Here is a 24,434-nt window from a genome sequence, read left to right as displayed (position 1 = left end):
CCAAGGTATTTGACCAATGAGGACGGCTTTAGCCTCTTTCCCAGGAAGTAAGGGGAAGTAAATCCCTCTCTTTTCCTCTTCTTAGTGAAGAGAACAAGATTGGTCTTCTCTGGGTTAAAAGAGAGTCCTGTTTCGGAACACCACTGAGCTGTTCTATCCAGGGCTTTCTGTAAAAGCTCGCATACTGTGTCTAGGAATCTGCCTGAAACCAGGATCACAATATCATCAGCATATCCTTGTGTGAGTACACCGGCATTATTGAGGTTTGATAGTTAACTGTCAACTACCATATTCCATAGTAATGGGGACAACACCCCACCCTGTGGACACCCTCTTGTCACAGCCACCGTCAGTGAGCTCCCTCCAAGGCTGGCGGTAACAGTTCTCTGCTCAAGCATGTATCTAATCCATCTCACAATTTGTGTATGGATTCCATGCCTGTCTGCTGCCTGGCAGATTTGTTCAAAGGTTGTATTATTGAAGGCTCCTTCTGTATCTAGAAAGGCTCCAAATCCATACAAACCATGTTACAGTATATTCTCTAACCTGCAGACTGGGTTGTGGAGTGCAGTTTCCACAGACCTGCCCTTCTGGTATGTGTGCTGATGTGGATGCAGAAGATGGTCCCTAAGGATGCAGAGGATGGTCCCATCTCTGATATACCTATCAACTATCTTCTCCAGCATTTTCAGCAGGAAAGACATTAAGCTAATGCCCCTAAATGAGCTGGCCAAAGTGTAGTCCGTCTTCCCTGGTTTTGGGATAAAGACAACTTTGGTGGCTCTCCACTTCTTTGGGATATACCCATATTCAAGGCAGGAGTGGAATATCCTCACCATGGGGAGTAATACCAGCTCCTGTCCCTCTTGAAGAAGTGCCAGGAAAATACCATCTTCACCGGCCGATTTGTAAGGGCTAAAACTCATTATAGCCCATATTGTTATTATACATATCATATTTAACGATGCTGGAGGCCAATCTCCAGTCAGTCCAAGCAGGATGGGTGGGAGGCTTCCTTTGTTGCATCTCCTCCGACTCTTTGGAGCCAGGAAAGTGAGTCTCTAACAGAAGTTTTAATGCTTCCTTGTCAGAAGACCTGTATTCTCCCGAGGGATGCAAAAGAGACCCTACTCCGGCTTCCGGGTCTTTTGCAATGATTTTATGAAATCTTGAGAGTTGTGGAACTGACTCCACACTCTCGCAAAAGCGCCTCCTAGATTTCTTTTTAAGGCTTTTAATCGCTGATTCGTACCTACGTTGGGTGTCCTTAAAGGTTTCCCAATCTTGAGGCAACCTAGTTCTCTTTGCTTTATTAAAGAGTTTTCTTGTCTCCTTTCGGAGACTTTCTAACTCTGCTCCCAACCAGGGTGGATTACCACTCTCTTTCCTGTTTTTTAGCGGGCAGCTGACTTCATAAGAGGTGATGATGCAGTTCTGCAGATGTTCTGCAGCTGCATCAATCTCCTCCACTTTGTTAAATTTTATTGGGAATAGTCTGTGACAGGCTATCCCTTAACTAGTCTCGCTACATCTCCCAGTTCATGCTCCTGGGATTCCGGTATGTGGTTCGCTTTTCAGCAGCTTACAAAAGAGTGAAGAGAATATGCCTGTGGTCTGACAATGAGATCTCATTGGACACTCTCCATTCACCCCCTGAGCTCACGAGTGTATTGGTGCAAAAGGTGATGTCTAATACCTCCTCCCTCAAACTATTGGAGAATGTGGGTAAGGAGCCCCTGTTGAGCACCTGCAGGTTTTTTGAGTTAGCATCACACCCCACCATTAATTTCAGACCATTAGATCTGCAATAACTTACCAACCTCTCCAGCTCCGCAGATGGTGGCAGCTCCGGAGAGTCATACGGTGGGTAGGAGGAACAGGTCACAACCCTCCTCATGCTGGTACCAGTCCCCAGAGTTAGCAGGACTGCCGTCTGGTCCCTGGAGGTAAATTGAGGTAAGAGCATGGCTCTCAACCCTTTAACAAAGACACATGTCCTTGGTTTATCAACATTGGTGCAATGAAACATTTTACCAGATGCTGTACTTGTTCTTGGATCAGAGCAACGTTGACCTTACCTTCATAAAGAATCCTTTGCAGGACCCCTGAGGCGGCCTTGGAGTGCTAGAGGTTGGCCTGGAGCATAGAGATGCCTGCCATGGCTAGGTCTCCACTCCCTCCTTGCTGGTTGTGGCAGCTTCTTCATCAGGGGGTTTCGGTTTATCCGTCCCCCCTGCAGTTCCCAAGAAGGCAACCTCGACTTTGCTGAGGCCGATGTGCTTCTGAAAGTTGGGCCCATATATGATGTCGGCTCATCGACACCCAAAATGAATCGGGTGCCCTTTGCCAACACCTGCCTGTTGTACATCCTCCATAGGCTGATGTTAAGCCCAAGATTGATGCATTTAAGTCTCTCTTGAAGAGGCTTGACCTCTGGCTTACTGTGTCCTGGGACCCAGACCATCTGTCTCCTCCTCTTTATGAGGGTGTCCACCTCAACACATTTGCAGATGGTTCCTTCTACAGGTCCACATCTGTTCAGTGGCGGTCACCAGCCACGACGCCGAGTGGTCGTTGCAGTAGGCAACCTCTTCAACCAGGCAATCTTTATGAGTCTGGTACCCATAAAGAATAGGAGCTCCTGGCCCTCTGGGACGGCGTCCCAGATTATTTCCAGCCGCCCCTCAATCTCTGAGATCCATTCCTCCGTCACCACCCCTGTCAGGTAGTTGTGAGGAATGATGGCCATCCTCTCAAGGTCCTTGGTGACCTCTGCATATGAGGGTTTAACCCTCTTATTCTCTCGCACCTTGCCAGAAGGAGTGTTGCAAGGGGTTCGGCTCCGTTTTGCCACGGCCTTCGGGGTCTCCGCACCAACCGCAACCCGCTCAGGGCCCCTGCTGGGTACATTGTCCCCAGCAGTACACCCTTTTGCAAGGGGGGGCGCAGATCCCCCGGCAGCCTTAGCAGCCTTTCGCCTCTCCCTCTTCCGCAACCTCTTATCCCTCTTAGCGGTGTTCTTACTCTTGGTGAAGAGCCTCCTCATATCAGAGGCCACACTCCCTAAAGTGGAGGCACCAGAGTCGGACTCCACTGCCATGGGAGTATGGGGTGCCTCTTTAAGTGTTGACTCCGAGGAGTCTGATAATAAGCCCTCCTCCTTCCCCAAGGGGTTGGAAGTAGGGCCAGCTTTGGTGGGGATCCCTGAAGGGCCCCCCGTTGTCAGGGTGGTTGAGTTGCTCCCGGCTCGATCCCCACAGGGGCTCATCAATAGGGCCTCCTCCTCCTGCCCAGATAAAGGCAGAGACCGCCTTGCGGCAGCCTATGATGAAGTTTTAGATTTCATTATGTCCATAATTAATCCCACGAGTAGCTAGGGAATTATAGGTCCACCCATACAGAGCCCCGCTTGTATGAGTAAGGCTAAATAAAACCGGAGGTCACCTGGTTTCCGGAGTCACCCCTGCTAAAGACTTCTAACCCTCCGCCCCACAGACGTGGTCACCTCGGTGCAGGGGTCCACCGTAGTGAAGGGAGCAGTTTATCGACCAGCCAGGTCTATATCCGTCATGTTCTGCAAAAACCAGGGGCACCTCTACACCACGCATGACAGTCTTGGCAGGCAGCAAGCCCGAAGGAATCGAAACTTCGATCGAAAATCGAAGGAAGTCCGAAATTCGAAAATCGAAGGAAGGAAACTTATCCTTCACCCCCCATCTATGCGTGACAATGATGTGAAATTCTTGCCTAGGTTCCTGCGGCAATGCTCATGATTATAATTCAACCAATTAAGGAGTATACCCATGGCATATTTATGAAGTATTCTACGAAGACTTTCCTTTTCACTTCTCCAAAATTCCTACTCCATTTCACTGTCTAAAAATCTGATTCTATTCCTTCCTCTCCCTTGTTTACCCAACATTCTACCCTCTAACACTGTTTTCAACATCCCCTCCCCACTCAGCACTCATTTCATCCATACCTTCTCTCTCCTCCTCATCTCATCTATAAACTGCCTCTCCTCATCCACCATCTCCAGTGCTTCATTTTCCTCTCCGTTTCCGTCCTTTTTACTTTCTCAGATACTCATGATGAACATTTAAATTTTTGTGGGAGAAAGATGCAGTGAGTCTGGGGTTTTTTAATTTTTCTTCTTATCAAAGTCAGTCCTACTCCTATGTGCAAACTTTCAGCTCTCCAAATCTTTCGGAAGTGTTCAAGAATTTATCATTATCGATGAGTTTGTCACTCAGTGACACAAGGGGCTTTTAATGTCATGGACGAGCTGCATTTGTTACCTTGGTCAGAATTTCTGATTCTCTCGAGCAATTTCCCAACAGGAGTTCGATGCAGCTCCTTTTTTATTTTGGCGTACGTCTAAATCAACCTGAATGCTAAGCTGTGGCAACACAACATGCAAAGAACCTCCTTAAACCAAACCCCCTCACTACGAAGTTAAGATATTCCCAGTCAGGTTAAATGTGTTATTTGGAGGTTTTACAGTACATCTTCATAATTTTTATATATGAATGATTGGCATGTTTTAATTCCATTCAATTTATTCTTGGAACTTTACTTTCATTGTACATTTTACCCTCAGCAAACAATTAAGCTTCTAGACTTAGTTGCAAGACTTAAGCAAAGGACATCAAGCTAGGGGCACTTGAGTTAAGGGCTTCAAACAAACCTCTGACACATCTAGAGACAAAATTATCAGAACTACAGTTGGCAGAATCCACTATGTGAACCATCAGCAGGTACCCTGGCATTGCGGTTGTCGCGATTTAAGTACAGTGAAACCTCTGTTCATGGACACCACTGACTTACCCACTCCTCAGAATTAAGAACAAACTTCAATTCCCTGGCAGAAAGATATGCATTTGTTTAAGAATTGAACATCTAGTATATGGACACAGACTCCTTGTTGGGCACAACTTTTCTCATAAATGGACACCATCACATCCATTTTCATTGGAACATGTGAATAAAGAAAAATATGTCTGTAAATGAGTGGTTCATTTTTATGTGGGTAAGACAAAAATTGTTGATGTTCTGCTTTCTGATCTATTTCTAAAAAATAGAATTTCTGGAAAAAACGATTTTCCATTGAAAAATGCATTCATGCATTGCTGGGGAAAAGAGAACGGCAAAAATTTGGAAACCAGTGAAGAAATAGCAATCATATGATGAATGAATGAAAGGGTTTATGGAATACCTTCTTCCAAATTTTAGAGAAACTCATCCATATGTGCATAGGATCCTCGAGCAAGAAGTTGGCTACAAGTGGTACACAGCAGTCTACAGATAGCACTACTGGCTGAAGGAGAGTAAACGGAAGGGTGACCTCAAATGAATTTTGGATATGCAAACAAAGGGACACCTCAAGGAGGCGTCCTTCACTCGAGATCTTTTGATTCATCATGCATATAGAGGTAAAACTGCTGTTGCTGGTGGCCAAATTTAAAATTAGAATCTGCACTCAGCATTTAATTCATGAACACTGAAAACTGAGGCATCAAAAGTATTTGAGCTTCATGGTTTCATGGTACAAATATTTTTTTTAAATGGTCAACTTTATTTCTTATGCAGTCTTTTAAAATTTTCAAATGTTTATGTAGTTCAATTTCCCATTCATTGGTTGAAAGTAATCACCTCAAATATGATCATTTATTGATGATTGATGAAGTTCCTCTTTAATTTAAGCTCAAGGAAGAAAACAATCATGCCTTTGTGGCATTTTTTAGTGTACCCCACCCCCAAATTTCTGGAACCCCCCCCCCAGAAATTTCACCGAATCTCCACCAAACTTATCCGCTAGAATTTCTCCCGCTAAGGGCTTTTCACGCAAAGGTTTTTTGCACCAAGGATTTTCGTGCAAAGGCCCTTCGACTCAAAGGCTCGCAGACTCTAAGTCTCTGAACTCTTGTCTCCGAACTCTGCCCTCCGAAATCTGCCAACCAAACCAGCCATACCTGGAGATCAAGACTTATATAGGTAGTACGGCGGAGGAATACTTACTCCTTGGCAATCAAGGGGAAGTGGGTGCTGAGGCACAAGTATGCAGTTTGGAGTGAGAAGTACTACCATTGTCCTATCACAATGCTCTCTCCTTCCAACACCTCACCCCACTATGTCTTTCCCCTCCTTGAATTCCAATGACTTGCCTCTACCACCTATCACCCTACTTGGTTATGTCTCAAACCCAGCAGATAGAGGAGAGAAAATCCGGTGGTACGCGGTTCTCCCCCAACCCCAGCTAGGATGATGGACGTTTTACGGTGGTGCCTGTCATCAGGGGCGCCTACCGGCAGATTTACTCGGATGCCGCTAACTGAACATCGCCCTATTACCCCTCCACTCCTTTGCGGATTCCCTCCCCTCCACCCTGACACGTTTCGGAGCTTGCAAGCTCTCTCTTGCTTCGGCGCTCGTGGTGGATAGATGGCTCGGCTGTGATGGGTGATTTCAGCAAAATTATACAGCTTGTACTTAGTTTTTGGTTATGTTCCCTATGAGATCATTAGTTATCTTCGTTGTTTTCTGTAATAATTCTGATTTTGAATATTTCTACTTCTAATACATATTGCTTGAAAATAAATCGTAAATTTGTGACAATAGGGTGGTTTCCTTCATCAAAGAAAACGAAAGGCATTGATTGCGATTCGTTACCCACCATTAGTGTATTCATAATATACAAATTATTTTGTTTTAGAAATACCGGGTTAGACGAATGGCAATGGTCCATTTTTATCCTCATTTGAAAAGGGCCAGATTGGCGCCCATGCGATGCCACTCCACGTGACGTCACAGGGACCTAGTTTCTGCACGAGAAGATAGGAGTTATACGTCGTCTGAGGTTACCATTGCATGCATGAGGCGCAGAGCTCAGGGAAACATGTCTTAACAATCACTTATTAAAACTGGCTAAGGTCGGAAAGTTTTCCTCGTTTGATAAGTTATTAATAATCCTTATTTAAGCCAAGCGCTACCAGCCAGCAGGGTACTAGGCTAGCCGCTAGCAGCCTGCGTCGTATCAGCGCTAAGCCTCGCCTCAAGGTCACCTCGCAGGGCGGGAGGGGGAACCAGAAATACGTCACGCGGAGAGACTTCCCGACATTCATACTTAAGCGTCGCGTTTTCGCGCGCTTGAAAATTTTGACTTTTCATTTAATCGCGAAAAATAGATATCGTCATTTAAAAATCTAAAAGTGTGAAATACGTACTCCAGGAGTAATAATCTTTCGATTTAGGCAATAAAAAAATAATAGGAAACCACCCTATTGTTTCTTGAGTGCTGATTTCTTGTTTGTGGAGTCTTTCTCTCAACCAGCTGGTGACAGACAATTGGAGTTCCCTGTGTCTAGGGCTTACGTTAACAATCTCGAAGATTGACTGACGTAACGCCACACCTTCATGGTTTTCCTAAAGATCTCAACTATTTTTTATATCATGCAAATCTTCGAAAATTTAAAATACGGAAATGAGAACTTCTACGTTTTCCTGTTTACATGGTCACCGTGACAGTTTCTGTTTGCAAAAATAAAGTTTTATATTTGAGAGGATCTTGGAGGAACTTCACCATTCTGTCAGGATCAAAAGAAATTTAACTACTGGTGTTATCTAATCTATACTATGTCATCGCTATCTATACTATGTCTATCTATACTATGTTATCGCTACAAAAAGTACTATTTTTTCTGTTTTAATTTAAGCCTGAAGCACATGATCATTTTATCCGTCACTTCCGAGTGATCACTATAGCAATCACTTCTCGCGATTCGATCACACTAGCGATTCAATCGATGGATTTTTCTTCCTCAAAGGAAAATGCACTAGGATCCCTAGAACATAAATTGCTTACGCTTGGTTTCGCTAATACAGTAGGGCCCCCTTCACTTCTATAGCGTTGGGGTGTTTTTCCTCGTCCCGTCCCTTTCCCTTCCCAGAGGCGTCGGCGGGCTCCCATCGCGGCGGCGCCTCTATCCTTTTTCCTTCCTCTCCAGCCCCTCCCCGGGTGATCGGGCGTATAAGCCACGGGCTTGGTTCCTGGCCCCGGCGTGTTGTATCCCTGAAGGGCTCCCCTGAGCTCTCACACGTTATAGCAATCACTAGAGGGATCACTCGCAAATGATCGTCACCGGCTATTGTTATTCGGAATCATCCTAATGATGAGGATTCCCATTACTTTTTTCATCACACATCTAGTTACTTTTTCCGATGCTGAAACCATCACTAAAACCCCATATCAGCCAATAGAATGCAATATGGAGCGTATAATATATGGAGCGATTGTAGTGCAACATTTGGCAATTGTGGGAACGACATAGATAAACAAACACGATATACAATATTTTTTTAGTGCGGGTCCTATGACAACGAGCTCTGCACCTCAATAGGGAACTTGCATATATTTCAGATATAATCAATAGCCCCAAAATTATATAAAAATAGATGCTTGCATACCTCGGTGAAAGTTTTTTTATTATTTTATGACGTGATTTGCGATATTTAATGCATCAAAGTTCACGAGAATTTTCAAATTCAAGTGAGAAGCGAAAACGCCCGATGATTGGCTGGTAGAAAATTGACGTCATAGTTCAGTACGAGGAGGCACGGCGGCACGGCCGTAGTACTTGAATTGAATACATGCGACGGCGTGGTTATGATTCATTTATTGAAGTGCAGACGTATCGGAGTTGTTCATTGTGACTTCAGGGCTATTATTTGATCTATTTCTCCTCCATTGAAAGCGATAGATTGCGTAAAGATGAAGGAATATGGTTTTCATAGGCTGATCCTAGCAAGCTTCCTGTTACTGATTCCATCATGATAACAGGGTATTTTAGTGAAACTGTAGACTTCGTCGGCGCGGAAAGTCGATGCCGAGAAATGGAAAGGTAGCTGATGTGCATCTGAAATGTTTTATAGTTCATAACAAAGTGAGACTTTCGTATAATATTGGCGAAAGCGTATACTCATGTGAAATGTGTATTCTTTTGGCAGTCCGGTAGAGAGTCTTATGGTGAACTTATTTCCACCTCGAAGCTATCGATGATACTTTCAATTTAAAAATATCTTGCCTGGAGGGCGACAGGAAGCTCTGAGGAAGCCAGACTATCAATTGATAGTTCTACTCGCTACTAAATTGAAACATTAATTAACATTAATGTTTCAATTTAGTAGCGATAATATAGACGAACTTCCAACACAATCTACCATCTTGTGACTCAAAAATCCTAAAGCCACTTCCTATTCTTCAGAAAGAATCGGTCAATCGCACTTCGATCAATATAATAAACACAACGTCTTAAGGTGTTAAGAAGTTACTTTTGTAATGAAAGCCTTTCTAAAGTAGCATTAAAATGTGAATATCTTCCAAACAGAGCCTTTAATACATTTTGGGAGCTTGTTCTCACGATATATCTGAAACCTACTCTAAAGGCGAGCTCATCGTCATTGCGATCGGTTGTCACTTAAAAATTCCGTATCGGAAATCCTAGAGGGATGACCTTCGACGATGACCGTGATCACCTGCACTCTCACTATCACTGGAACCCGTGGTGAAAATATTATCCCAATCCAATTCCTATTTGGTTTTACTAGTGTAAAAATGGGGATACTGGGACAGTCGCCATCTTGGATTTTGTCCACCATCTTGAATTTTTTGTCGATGGTGCTGCCATCTGGTAAAAAAAATGAATATCGAAAATCGAAACTTTTCGTGGATGAACCTCAGAGTAAGGATTGGGGTAGAGGGCGCTTTCAGGCTGCGCAGTAGCAGATGCTTGTAGTCAACATGGTTACCACGTGATCGTGGGAAGTAGTGCGGGAATCCCTTGTGGGAAGAATGGGGAAGTTGCATGAAAATTTTTTCATCGAAATAATACAGGATTCTTATAGCAAATTTCACCAGGAATACATTTTCATCAATCAAACTTCTCGTAAACCATTGATTTTATCATTAAAATGCATTTAAAACAGTGAAATCCGTCTGCAAACGCGAAGTTAGCTCTAATTGTTGGTGACGTCATTTCTCCCTACGTCGTTATCGTTTCGCATGCACGGCCGCAGAAGCTACAATGAAGCACTCGTTGAGTAAGTGAATATCTCGGTATTTTTTTAATTCGTGTTTTCTCTGAGACATGTTATGATGTTATTTAGTGACGTAAAATAGTTTTTATCTATTTTCTATTTTCGTAGAAAAGGAATATTTGCGAAATGGAAGACGGTTTCGTGTAAGCTGTTGCGATAATCTCCCAAAGGTGGATTTCATAATGATGGCTTTATATTTTAAAAATAACCAGGACTTTTTGGCTGCATAATTTAGAGAAGTGAAGGCTTCGCGGTAAGTTTTTCTAGTTTTTTTTACCATTAATGGGCCAGCTTATACGAATACAGAAGTAACTACTTGGCCTCTGTTCAAAATTTCTGCATGAAATATTGCTGCATCTAGTTACTGCTAATGTAGTTTATATGATATGAGTTATGATTCTTTGCTTTCAGTATATCAGCTTTTTGATTTAGTATGTTGTCAAATGCTTTCTGTGCACATATTTAAGGTAATATCGCTATTTTTGAAATGAAAAATACAACTTTTTTTTGAAAAATGGTTTTAAATGAATCGTTCAAAGTGTTTTCCGACGCTACCTTCAAATTTTTCCCAGCATTGTGGCAGAATCCGAATATCGTTACGGTAGAATTGTTTGTCTTTCTAAGCTACGAGCTTAAGCTCGTATCCTGTAATCCTGTTTTTCACCAAATGGTTATCAATGCAGGAATGAAGGACAAGCTATTCTCACAATATTCTCTGACCTTTCTTATTAGTCTCTCTACATGTATCCTAAAGCTTTCTATTTGCTTAGTTAGCTTAACTTCATCTTTAGAGATCTTTACATTCTTGGAAACACTTGATGGTCTAATTAACTCTCAATTTTTACCACTAAATGAGTAAGCAGTTTGTTTGAAGCCGCGATCTGCCATTACCCCACAGCCTTTTGGAATTTGCTCAAGAAATTCAGTCGAAGAGAAAACTATCTATTGCCCGGCCACCATAACCCCTCGAAATGAAATTTTCTAAAGAAGAATCATATGATTTTTTTGATTGAGTTTAGATAGAAATATTTGAGCTGTAAACATTCCATTAATTTTACAGTCATGTTAAAAGCTGATTCCTTTGAAATAATTGCCTTTGAAAAACATTATTTCTATTTTTCTGTACTATCAGCAGTATAATGAACTGATTGCTGTAAATAAAACGATTTAGAGTTACCTTAGCAATTCACTTTTTTCGGTTAATTTTAGCATTATACCTTTCGCAGCGTAATAAACTAAGCGCAGTTTGATATACTTATCGTAGTAAAAATATACTCAGCTATAAAACAGAAAATGCGTTATATGTCACTCACTGCAGTGAGGACTGATCTATTTTTTATACTCCAATTCAGGTTAAACTTTGCCAATTTAGGTTACCTGGCTTTTCTATTTCTAAACAATCAATAATTGACACTACATGCGAATAGCGAGCGGGAAAGGGAATTGGCATATTAAGCAACATCTTTTTTGTCAAACCAAAAAACTAGATTTTTCAAAAAACTAACCACTGGAATAATGGAAGCAGAGAAAGATTGTGCCTCTGTCGAGGGCGATACATTGAGATCTACTGGGCTAAAATATTGAAGGATTCGTTGAGTCTAATTTTCTTTGACATAACCATGAGAAGTAATCCAGTCTTTCGTGATAGCAAATTGACAATAAAATAATTTTCACTGGCTAATCTTGAATACAACACTGGCTTTTTTCCATAAAAAACAAAGTATACTTGGCCCTTTGGCTACATATCTCCCTGTCTGATTCCATGTCAGAGCTGCTGCTGCTGCCGCCAAATTAGAAATCACTTATCACACTCTTCTTCTGTGGTTGAATGGCTAATTTCACTAGCTGCAATACCATCTAGCTTTTACAGGCGGAAGAACCTCATAGGAGAATTAGCAGCATTGGCAGAAACAGGTTTTTTTTAAATACCAACAGCTTTTGTTTTTGGCTTCAATTGGCAGTACTTTTCCTGACCTCGACTTTCCACCACTTCCTCAGGTTGTATTTCCTCCTGTGGCACATAGTCAGTTGATTGGAGGAATTAGTGGTTATATATCAGTGAGTTTCTTACACATTTTACGCTCCTAGGTAGCCGATATGGTTTTTATGGAGTTCAGATAGGAATACTACGCATGTTAATCAATTGATTTCGGAGAGGGGCAAGGTAGCCTACTGCAGTGGCACAGCGAGGGGGGTTTGGGGATAAGGCCCCCCCAGAGCTCATAGATATTTTTAAGTTTAATCTATTTTGCATAATTGGATTAATATTACTTGTAGAATAGTGTAAGGATTAATAAAATATCCCTCAGAAGGCCGTAAAAACTCACCATTTTAAACCATTTATCTGAAATATTTTCTGGCGGAGGGCCCCCGCATCTCCCGCTCCCACCCTGGCGGGTAAGCCATACCCCCAGGCTTCCCAGTAACAATTGCGCCTGTAACCCCCCCCTGGCCTTAATTCCTAGCTGGGCCCTTGGCCTACTGTATGAACCCTTTACGTATTCTTATCATGATTAATCATTGATAAATTCAAAAATACAATAATTTTCTACTACGACGGCCGTTTTTTTCAACCTTTGATAGCTCAGCAAAAACACCATGCAAGCGACCGGCGGGTACTGCGCAAACAGGGCAGCTGCACGTCCTCCGCACCACACGCTCAAGACATTTTTCAACATAATTCTGTTGTAATTACTTATAAAGATCTTTAAAAACAAATTCCGTCGTTTTCGTTGACAGATCGTTCTTCCTCTTTATCGCTTCAACCCACTACATTCTTCTCGCTTCATTATTCATGACGACGAATATAATCTAATATAACGACGAATATATCTAATGAAGTGATTTTCGTGATGTATTTGAACAAATAGGCACCACGTAATATTTACAATTCGACATAAAAGCACTTCACGTAGGTAAAAACAACTTCTCCCGGGCATAGGCCTACCGCAACAATCTCCGAACTCCACGCCTCGGACGTTTGCAACTCTGTTTGGGGAGAAATGACGTCACACCTCTTGGACACACTACTTTCGCTCGCACCCCCCACTCCTCCATTTTGACCTTTAATATCTCGAAAACTACCGCTAGTAATGAAATTTCCCCCGGTATATATTATTTCCTAGAGGTTTACGACATTTTGACAGAGTTTTTAAAAAATGTGAAAATTCCCCATTGTGGGAAGTGTGGGATGTATATGCTGTATATGCGGGATCTTGACTACATGCGCAGTAGCCAAAGCGCACTCTCCCCCATCCTTACTCTGAGGGATGAACTTAGGATACTGGGACAGCCACCATCTTGGTGATGATGGTCCGAGGGTGGAGAGGTTAAGTGATAAATTAAAAGAATGGATAACAATAATTATTTATTTTCATAATATCAATACAATTCTTCAGTCTGCGTTGTGACATCTCTCACATCCTTATTTATTTTATTTTCCCACAAAATTTCATGCCGTGTTGTCCATGGTGCTACTTTTTGGAAAATTGTATATTTATGCGCGATTCTTCGATTCCTCGACCATTTATAACAGCGGAGGCATTCATAATGGGGATATACGTCTAGACCGGTCTGTGAATAATTATTCATGGAAAAAGTATAAATGAAATAACTTTCCCACAAGTGTTGGTAATATGAGAAACTCATTGGAAGGCACCAGTATAGTACAATTATTTCTAGAGGACCATCTCGAGGATACAGAGACATGAGTATTTGGGAAAATTTTTGTCAAAACATCTGAAGGGGATGGGAAGGGTTTGGCAAAGGTTCTTTATACTTGGTAATGAAGGTTCTTCGTGGACTTCATGAATGCGTCGCACAAGAGAGTTGATTGAGAGCGACTGCAAATTGAGTGGGCTAAACTTCACCATAGCTGGCCTGTACAATGCGGTCGTCGTATTCACCAATTTGTTCAATTTCTGAAATAAGCAGAGGAAGGAGGAAATATAAGTAGGAATATGGAGAAATAAAAGTTTGAAAAACAATTCAATTATTATATGTATTTTTTCATGTTTTTAAATATGGTGCAGCACGAGCATACAAAAACAAAGTAAAAAAATTAAATTGAATTGAAGTCCTAAGAAACTATCAAAAACAAAAAATATATCCGTATAAAAACTAAACCAAATTCTAAACTAAATAAAATTCACAAGTCTGCGTTGCAAAATCTCTCACATCCTTAAAAATTTTATTTCCCCCTAAAACTTCTTGCTGCATTGGCCATGATGGCACATTTGGAACACTTAATTTTTTATGCACCACTCGTGACTTCTTAGAGGATCAGTAACTGTAGAGGCATTCGTTATGAGGGTATCTGTCTTCTCCGGTCTGGGAATAACTATTCATGGAAAAAGTATATATGAAATAGGTTTCCCACAGGCGCACGTAGTACGAGACTTGAATTGGTAGACAACCGAATTGAACAGATATCTGTGGTGAACCTTCTTGAGTAAACAGTTTAATGAAATTATGGGAAATCTGCTCATCAATAAAACGGGATGGGATTTGGAGGGATCGACAAAGGTTTCTCAGTAATGAATCTTCTACTGGGTGAACTCCATAAATGGAATGCACAAGAGACTTAATCGAAAGCATTTTCAAACTCAGTGGGGTAAACTTCACTCTAGCCGGCCTGCACTCTGTGAGCATCTTGCTAACAAATGCGTTGAATTTCTGAAATAAGTGAAGAAAGAGAGGAAAATAAGTAGGAATATGGAGAAATAAAAGTTTGAAAAACAATTCAATTCATTATATGTATTTCCCATTTTCAAACATGACACAGCAAGAATATAAAACAAAGTAAAAAATTTTATTGAATTGAAGTCCAAAAAAATGCCTCAAGTATCAAAACAAAAATATATACGCATAAAACTAAACAAAAAATGCAAAAAATAAAACATAAGAAATGAAATTACATTGAACAGAAATCCCATGAAAAATCAAAAATTTTATATATGTAAAGCCTGAATCACACGATCATTTTTTTTCGTCGCGAAAGTGATCACTATCGAGATCACTTTTCCCGTCGCGAAAAGCAATCGCTCTTGCGATCATTTTTCTGAATCACACGGTCACTCCCGCCGTCGCTTTTCGCATCATTTCCAATATCAGAGCTCGTTGTCATAGGACCCACATCACGAAATTATATAGCGTGTTTGTTTATTTATGCCGTTCCCACATTTGTCAAACGTGGCGCTGCAATCACACCATACGGTCATGCTATCTGATTGGCTGATATGAGGTTTTAGTGACGGTTTTAGCGACGGAAAAAGCGACCGGACGAGTGATGAAAAATAGCGATGGGAATCCACATCGCGATCGCCATCGCGAAAAACAATTGCCGCCGACGATCATTTTGCGCAGTGCTCGCGATAGTGATCACTTTCGCGACGAAAAAAAAATGATCGTGTGATTCAGGCTTTAAGCAAAAAAATATTAACAATGTAATGTTTATGCTCTTGGAGTATAGGTCATGATAAATTAAACTCACATTTGGCCAACGTTTCGGAGATTTATTCTCCTTCCTCAGGGCTCTTAATTATAATGAATGTTTACAAAGAAAATAAATAAATTAATTAAGTGGTTACAAAAATTTGAATACAATTGTGCAGTACAAATTCATTGGTAAATTAAAAATTGTGTACAGAATTAAACAACATACCTGTGATAGAAAAGTTTCGTTACTAGGCTAAACATGGTTACTTATAAATTTTGATTCATTTGTTAACAAATGGTATCTAAAGCCTGAATCACACGATCATTTTTTTTCGTCGCGAAAGTGATCACTATCGCGAGCACTGCGCAAAATGATCGTCGGCGGCAATTGTTTTCCGCGATGGCGATCGCGATGTGGATTCCCATCGCTATTTTTCATCACTCGTCCGGTCGCTTTTTCCATCGCTAAAACCGTCACTAAAACCCATATCAGCCAATCAGATAGCATGACCGTATGGTGTGATTGCAGCGCCACGTTTGACAAATGTGGGAACGGCATAAATAAACAAACACGCTATATAATTTCGTGATGCGGGTCCTATGACAACGAGCTGTGATATCGGAAATGATGCGAAAAGCGACGGCGGGAGTGACCGTGTGATTCAGAAAAATGATCACAAGAGCGATTGCCTTTCGCGACGGGAAAAGTGATCTCGATAGTGATTACTTTCGCGACGAAAAAAAATGATCGTGTGATTCAGGCTTAAACAATTTTAATTTCGATGAATTAAATAATAATAAATTTTGCTAAAAAAAGCTATGGCTAAAAAATTTAACAGACATCACCGTTCCAAGTAATATAGCTAATTTCCTTAGCTTAGGTCCTAAATTTGCTCTCCCCTACACAATGAAAGACTTTCCGATGGTACAACTATTAGCAGACATTGACAACATTATATTTGATCTAAAAAATTCATCCATTAAAAACAAAACTAGGGCACAATGCACTAACATTATAACTAACTATATTCAAAGACAAATACAGCATTCAAAATCATCAAATTTACTCAATATACTTCATAAAACTAAGATTAAAAAAAAAATAATCCTGCTATAATTGTTCTTAAAACTGAGAAATCTAACAACACAGTAATAATGTATAAACATGAATATGATAAAAAAATTAAAGAATTGCTTGATGATAATGATATCTATACGGAAATTCCCAAAAAGAAAAACTTTACCACTTCACTTCAAGCTAAAGTGAATACTTTTGTTAAAAAGCTTTTTAAAGAAAAGAAAATAGACTAAAACGAAATGCACACTAATAAAAAACAATGGCACTCCACCTAAACTGTATGGTTTAGTGAAAGATCATAAACCAAATATACCTCTAAGACCGGTGGTAAGTTTTGTAAATAGTCCTACATATGAATGCGCCAAATTTATTGCAAAAATTCTTACACATCTATCCTCAGATATATACAACATTAAAGACTCCTTCCATTTTTTCAATAAAATTAAACAACAAAGAATTCCCCTAAATTATATAATATGCTCACTTGATGTAAAATCATTATTTACGAACATACCACTAGATTTATTAAACAACATTGTGATAGATAATTGGGAAGTAATATCCAATCATACACTTCTAAACAAAGAAGAATTTACTGAATTATTTGATATTGCTGTTAATCAAGGCTATTTGCAATATAAGGATCGTCAATATCGAATGAATGATGGAGTACCTATGGGTTCCCCAGTGGCGACCATATTGGCTGACCTGACTATGAATTACCTCCTAGACAATATTATCGCTAAATTACCATTTAATATTCCCTTCATTTACAAATGTGTTGATGATTTATATCTAGCATTACCCAGTGATATACACGAGAACACAATTTTAAATTATTTCAATTGCTTCCATCCTAAATTGCAATTCACAATAGAATTTGAAAATAATTGTCAAAAAACGGAAGAAAAAATCTTCTTTACGTCTTCGTTACAAATAACTATTTTATTCGTCTTCTATATCCCAAGGCCGTAACAACAATCACTTTTATATTGGCAACGTAAATAAATAACAAAACAAACATTCATCATCACCTTGAACGTAAAAATGCAAAACCCTACAAATATTAATTTTCACATTACAACACCTCCCCTCGTTCGAGGATGATGGAAAGGAACACAAAAAACATCACGCATAAACAATACGTTGGCAACGCCTATTCGAATTCCACCCAGGCGCTGCTTATTTTGTTAATAACGTATTCTAACACCTCCCCTCGGGATTGACAAAATAATAATTTGAAATATAAATCTCTAAGCACTCCTTAAGATTTAACATCTTACAAAATTCTTTTGTCTTAGTTCCTGACAGTGGCTTTGTCAACATGTCAGCGACATTATCTTTTGATCTGACTAACTGGAATGAAACCTCCCCTGTTTTTACCATCTCCCTGATACAATGATACTTCTTGATGTATGACATATAATCATATTTAATAATACTTCTTGATATATGATATAATGACACTTCTCCGCATCTGGTCCACTCAGTGCCTCCTCTGCATCCTCCGGAATATTGCTATCTGGACCTTCTGCAGCAGGGACAGGTCTTGGGATTCCTCTGTCTCTGAGACCTATGTGGTAGACCACCTTCCGCTACTCCTTCATAGGCAGGCTCATTTTCACAGGCGATGATTACCTCCCCTGGCCCCTGGATGGGTGTCACCTCCTCTGGCTCTCCACCTCTCGCCTCGAGCTCCTCCCAAGTCATCGTCTTCTCCTGCTTTCGTTTTTCCATCTCCAGTTGTTTCAAGGTGTAGTCTTTCTGTGATTGCTCTTCCTTCAGGCGTTTATTCAATACAGCCATCAATTCCATTAATCTGAGCTTTTCAGCCTCAGCAGCCTGCATCATGGCTCTTAAAGCATACTCCGAGGACTTGAAATTTCCGGATCTCATTGCGGCAATTACCAGTGAGTTATCATTTGAGCCTTGAGAAACATTCATGCTATGGAGGGCTTCTTGTAACTTTTCTACCATTATATTTTTCTTCTCCAGTGTATCTTCCAAATTATTGACTTTTGCCTGTTCTTTCATCAGCTGCATCGTTAAATTTTTCTTTTCTTTCCTATGTTCTTCTGCCATTGCCTTCATTTCTAATTCTTTCTCCTTAATAGTACTATCTTTGCTCTTCAAACACTCATTTAGGAATAGTATTAGCTGGTCACCATGCTCTTCCTTGGCCATTACTGTGGACAAACGACTTTTGAAGGCATCCATTTCTGCCTGGTCAGCCGCTGATATTGCCTTACTAACTTCTGCTTTCCTTTTCAAATCGCTGGCCTCTTTCTCTGCCTCCTGAAGCGATGTCTCCAGCTTTTCTACTTCAGCCAACCTCTTCTCCCGGTCCATTGGTTCAAGGTGTGTGTGCCTCTTTGCAAAAGAAACTCTGGAAGCCTTCTTCTGCTCGACTACGATTCTTTCCCCTTCATGGTGCAGGTGTCCCAAACGGTTGTGCCATGTTGTTGCTGCAATTTTACATGCTTTCATACCTTCATGTTCTTCAGCTTTTTTTCTTATTTGTGAAATAGAAGCACTCCCTTCAGTAGTGAGGTAATACAGGAAACCAACGCGATACCCCTGGAACAGAGTAGCTTCTTCGTCGCTAACAGTAGTCTTTCCGTCTCTCCTCACAATGGTCAAGCCCTTCTCTTCTAATTTCCCTTCCGAAATCAAATTGTCTTGGAGGCAAGGAATATATAACACATTAGTTAACTTTATTTTCCATCCACCACATTCATTCGACATCTGGATGGTCACTGATCCTTGACCTTCTATTTTTAGTGATGTACCATCACCCACAGTTACTTCTCCAGAGAGGGGTTTGAAATCAACAAACAAATCTTTCCTAGGGCTCATGTGATCCGATGCTGCTGAATCCAGTATCCATATGCCGTTGTTTGCATGGTTTGGATTTCTTTGCATGCAGAGTACTTTATAGCCTCTTGATACTACTGATGCTGATGACTTCTTCTCTTCTTCATCTTGCTTCTGTATGGCAGGACAAAATCTTGCAGTATGCCCCTCCTTTCCACATGTGAAACAAATGTATCTCCTCTCAATAGGTTTCTTTGGAGCATTTTGTGATTTATTTTCACTGCTTACTTTAGGTATGTTTGGCTTCTTCTTTACCTTGAGAGCCTTGTGTTCTTCTGTCTTCGCGTAATACTCATTTTTCATTCTCTTCTCTTCTAGCAGGAGTTGGGACTTAACATATTTGGATGTTATGTCTCCTTCATTTGTTCTGTAAATACTTCGTATAAACCCAGCATATTTTTCTCGAGGCAGACCCATGAGGTAGAACGCAGCCAGTGCTCTATCCGGGAGATTAATGCCACACTTAGTAATTTTACGGTTGTAATTCTGGATCTTGCTCATGTACTCCATCATGGAAAGGTCTTCCGTTTTTTCGGTATTTACCATTTCCTTTAGGAACATTATCTCCTGGAACACGTCGTAAGTGGTGCACATGTCTCTTAATGCTTCCCACATATCCTTCGCTAGGTCCAGTCCCACGATATCATCCAAAAATGAATCATCTACGTATTGTATGATAATGGCTCTGGCCTGTTGATTTTGTCGCTGACGGCGCCTAACCTCTTGTGGTGGGAGTTGGCTTTCGTCTTCCATTTCTATCTCGTTTCCATCACTGCCGAATGTTATGTATGGATGGAAACCTTTTACCGCTTCCCAACAATCTTTCTTCATTAAAAAAGCTTCAATTCTTACAGCCCATACATCGTAATTATCGCTGTCGAGTATTGGGATACACGTCTTCTTTTCTTCCGCCATTTTTGATGATTCCGAACTTACAAAGAACAATTATGGGGTTCACTTCTTCTAACCTCAAACGTATTCGCCGTTCACACCATCAAAAGAAAAACTTGGCTTCGCATCAACACTTAGTGCAACTAAGTCTCATAATCTGTCAAAAAACGGAAGAAAAAATCTTCTTTACGTCTTCGTTACAAATAACTATTTTATTCGTCTTCTATATCCCAAGGCCGTAACAACAATCACTTTTATATTGGCAACGTAAATAAATAACAAAACAAACATTCATCATCACCTTGAACGTAAAAATGCAAAACCCTACAAATATTAATTTTCACATTACAACAATAATAACACTTCCATTCCTTGATATGTTGACAATTAGAAATCAAGATGGATCCATAAGTGTGGATTGGTGGAAGAAACCGCATAAATCAGACAGATATCTAAATTTTCAGTCTCATCATCCTCTACGACATAAAATAAATATAGCCAATGCACTAAAATTTAGAGCGCTAAATCTGAGTGATAAAAATTTTCACAAAAAAAACTTAAAAATAATCGAGGACATTCTAATAAAAAACAATTTTCCAAAAAGACTCATTCAATGTATACTACAAAAAACAACACTATATGTCCACAAACACAGAATTCACCAAATAAATTAGCTTTCACAAACACAATAACGTCCCCATTCCGTGGAATCATTTATATAAATAAATTATCTGAACAACTTACTAGAGTTTTCAAAAAAATAGATTATAAAATTGCACACAAAATTTCTAACACGCAAAGCAGACTTCTGTACACAAAAATAAAATCAGAAACCCAAAAAAAAAAAAACTAAAAAGTAACATAATATACCACATACCATGCCTTGATTGTAATAGTTGTTACATTGGTCAAACTTCTCAATATTTAAAGAGCCGAATACCCCTGCACAAATCATCAATAAATAATAAAATCACTCCGTCTGCTCTTGCAAATCAGTCTAGACTATAGCCATCATTTTGATTTCGAGAACACCAAAATTTTAGACATAGAAACCAATTTTAAGAAAAGATTATTTAAAGAAATGTTTTACATATCAAAATCAAATAACAGTTGCAATAAAAGATCGGACATCGAACACCTAAGCAAAATTTAATATTATTTAATTCATCGAAATTAAAATTGTTTAGTATAATTTAGATACCATTTGTTAACAAATGAATCAAAATTTATAAGTAACCATGTTTAGCCTAGTAACGAAACTTTTCTATCACAGGTATGTTGTTTAATTCTGTACACAATTTTTAATTTACAAATGAATTTGTACTGCACAATTGTGTTCAAATTTTTGTAACCACTTAATTAATTTATTTATTTTCTTTGTAAACATTCATTATAATTAAGAGCCCTGAGGAAGGAGAATAAATCTCCGAAACGTTGGCCAAATGTGAGTTTAATTTATCATGACCTATACTCCAAGAGCATAAACATTACATTGTTGTTATAATAAGGAAGGTCAGGAGAAGAAACTTTATTCATTGAAAAAATATTAACATTATTCACTCGAAAATAGAAATATAAAAATGATATTGAATTAAATGAACGAATTAAGTTTACTAAAGAGTCCACAAAAAACACAGCACCACGCAAAATATATACAAAAAAACAAACAAATGATCACTTTCTAAATTTTTCCCCTACTACCACCTTCTTTCTCACACACACCACATCATCATCACCCACGGGCCCTCGTTTTAGACACGTGATAACAGATGGAGGAGGTGACGGTGTAGCGGACTCGAATCGTGCCCAAATACTAGATGATTGTCGCACTTGCGAGCCCGCACATGATGTCGATGGCCACTGAGTCTCCTCCTCCGTCGACCACTGCGAATCGAGCACAACGACGGATGGTGGTCTTGTCTCTGGCGTTCTTCAAATGGTGGCGACATCGGTGAATCTACCGCTGGTGATGATGCAGGTGGTGGTGGTGGTGTCATAGGCTGCGTTTCCGGCGGTAGACTGTAGTGTGACGCACGTGGTGGTGATGAGGAGGGCTGCGCTGCTGGTCGGAACGGTGATGCAGCTGGTGATGCCGATGAATGTGGACGAGATGCGGGCTGAGGTCGTGGTGGCGTTGTTGCTGGCAGAGGGCGTGGTGACGTTGTTGCTGGCTGAGGTCGTGGTGGCGTTGTTGCTGGCTGAGGAGCTCGAGACCGGTTCATCTCCGAAATTGGGATGAGCGGAGGTGGAGGTGAAATTGAATCTCCCGACGATAAGTCAAGCGCAGCCTCCTCCTCAAACATCGTCATCAGCTCATCCATGAACGCATGGCCCCGAGCAATGTCTTGGGTTAAACCCTAGTGAAATGGTGCTTGGGATATGCTGCTCTCCGTTCGGGCTCCACATGCAGCTACTTGAGCGATCGGTTTGCACATGGAGCACTCATGTGCCGACCGATCCACAGTTATGAGGGGCCCGCAACAGATCCCGCAGACAAGCCGCGGTATGCTCTCTCGCGATGTGTATGTAGTATGCCGCAACTCCAAGCCAGCAAGCACAACATCTTGGTTCCTTAATCGACACCACCTATACATCGGCACAGTGGATCGGGGCTCCGTCCGCTGCATAGCGTGGTAAATGGTAGCCTGAATACAAGTGAAGGACTCCATGGTGACTGAATAACGTGCTTTCCTGCGCAGCCTATATAAGAGGTAGTATCACGTGGTATTATTTGATTGCGAAGGCTCAGGCTATTGGAGGAACGCCCCATCCAATGAGCTCACATTTACGTAAGCAAGCGAGTCCAGATGGGGGGAATTAAAGATTATCAAGCGACATTGACACGTGTGGATGGAGGTTTGACGCCAGCAAGGCGGACGATGAAGGTTAACGAGCGACCCTCATAAAATTTAAACGAGCAGCTGGGGACCACTAGAGCAAGCAATTTAAGATAAAAGAATTTCTCTTAACATACTTACGATAGCCTGTGAGATTGACGTAATTAATTTCGAGGTCAATAAAAACACACCATCTGCCTCTAGCTTGAACAAGAGGGTGGGTGAATGTGTGGGGGGATGAGGAAAATTTAGTATATAAAGGCGTTGCAGGACCCTCTTAGCCACACTCACAGCAGCATCCGCAGCAGTAGCAGCATCTTGCCTGAACGAGAGAGGAAAGAGTATCCAGAGGAACAGCCCCGAGAGAAAAGCGTCACACTCACATCAGCATCTGCAGCAGTAGCAGCATCTTGCCTGAACGAGAGGAAGGAGTATCTAGAGGAACAGCCCCGAGAGAAAAAGCACCAAGTCGACGCTTCCTTAGCCGTTCGTCAGCTGAAAAGCAGCCCTAATCATATCATCTATTCTCGACGTGAGTATAATAAAAAAATAACTGTTAAAAATATTTAATTACATGTCCCTTAAGGACATAGCTAGAAACCTTAGCTAAAATGCTCGATTATTCTGTTTCCTTCAGATGGACGTAATCAAGGCCAAGCTCCTTCTCCAGCAAGAGGAGGTGAAATATCTCAAGAAGGACGAGCTGAAGGAGGGACAACAATACCAGGTGGAGAAGCTATTGCCAGTCACAACAAAATACGGGAGCACATTATTATGTGACATCATTTTCGAAGGAAGTAAAAGAAAATTGTTCCTCCCCAAGCATTTCAAGTTAACGCACGAAGAAATCGAGGCGTTCAACGCAAACGCTTGGGGAATTGGAATGAAATTGTCTAGAAAAGACAATTCAATTATCATTTTGTGAAACAATTCATCTTTGTAATTCAAAATTGACTCTTCCAAGAATTGTAGTAACAGAAAATAATAAAGAGGAACTAATTTTGTTTCACTTTTGAAAAATATTTCTTTAAATCTTGTTTTATTTATAAAAAGTCTAAAATAAATTCAGGTTTCTTCTGCATAAAGCCTAATTCTCATATCAAAAATTTCATTTCAAATGCAAATGCCAGCCAGACACAAATGGAAGAGATGGTGTTGTGTCCGGTATGCTACGTGTATTACCACCCAAGGCACATAGCCGGTCATGAGATGTCTGAAGTCCATCG

At 40.6% G+C, this 24,434-nt stretch overlaps 1 protein-coding gene across 1 annotated transcript; it reads right to left on the bottom strand.

Moving 5' to 3' along the window:
• Positions 1 to 2,548: 2,548 nt before the first annotated feature.
• LOC124167676 (histone-lysine N-methyltransferase 2D-like) lies at positions 2,549 to 22,692 on the bottom strand. The gene is made up of 4 exons (XM_046545660.1): positions 22,206 to 22,692; positions 18,794 to 19,071; positions 18,245 to 18,385; positions 2,549 to 3,322 (listed from the first exon to the last, which is right to left on the bottom strand). Exons 1-4 carry the CDS (start codon positions 22,690 to 22,692, stop codon positions 2,549 to 2,551), a joined length of 1,680 nt encoding a protein of 559 aa, XP_046401616.1.
• Positions 22,693 to 24,434: the final 1,742 nt, after the last annotated feature.

The sequence above is a fragment of the Ischnura elegans genome, chromosome 11 (genome assembly GCF_921293095.1).
Source record: "Ischnura elegans chromosome 11, ioIscEleg1.1, whole genome shotgun sequence".
Classification (NCBI taxonomy): Eukaryota; Metazoa; Arthropoda; class Insecta; order Odonata; family Coenagrionidae; genus Ischnura; species Ischnura elegans.
This window is presented reverse-complemented; position numbering and strand designations above follow the sequence as displayed.

Bases quoted from the DNA above. Each gene is read 5' to 3' on its own strand.
- LOC124167676 (XM_046545660.1), bottom strand. From the start codon at position 22,692: ATGGATGAGCTGATGACGATGTTTGAGGAGGAGGCTGCGCTTGACTTA. The intron at 19,072-22,205 runs GCAAGTGCGACA...GTAAAATTGCAG, and splicing joins TCGACATCATGTGCGGGCTC to CAACAACATGGCACAACCGT. The intron at 3,323-18,244 runs GTAATCATCGCC...ACTTCATCATAG, and splicing joins CCATCCAGGGGCCAGGGGAG to GCTGCCGCAAGGCGGTCTCT.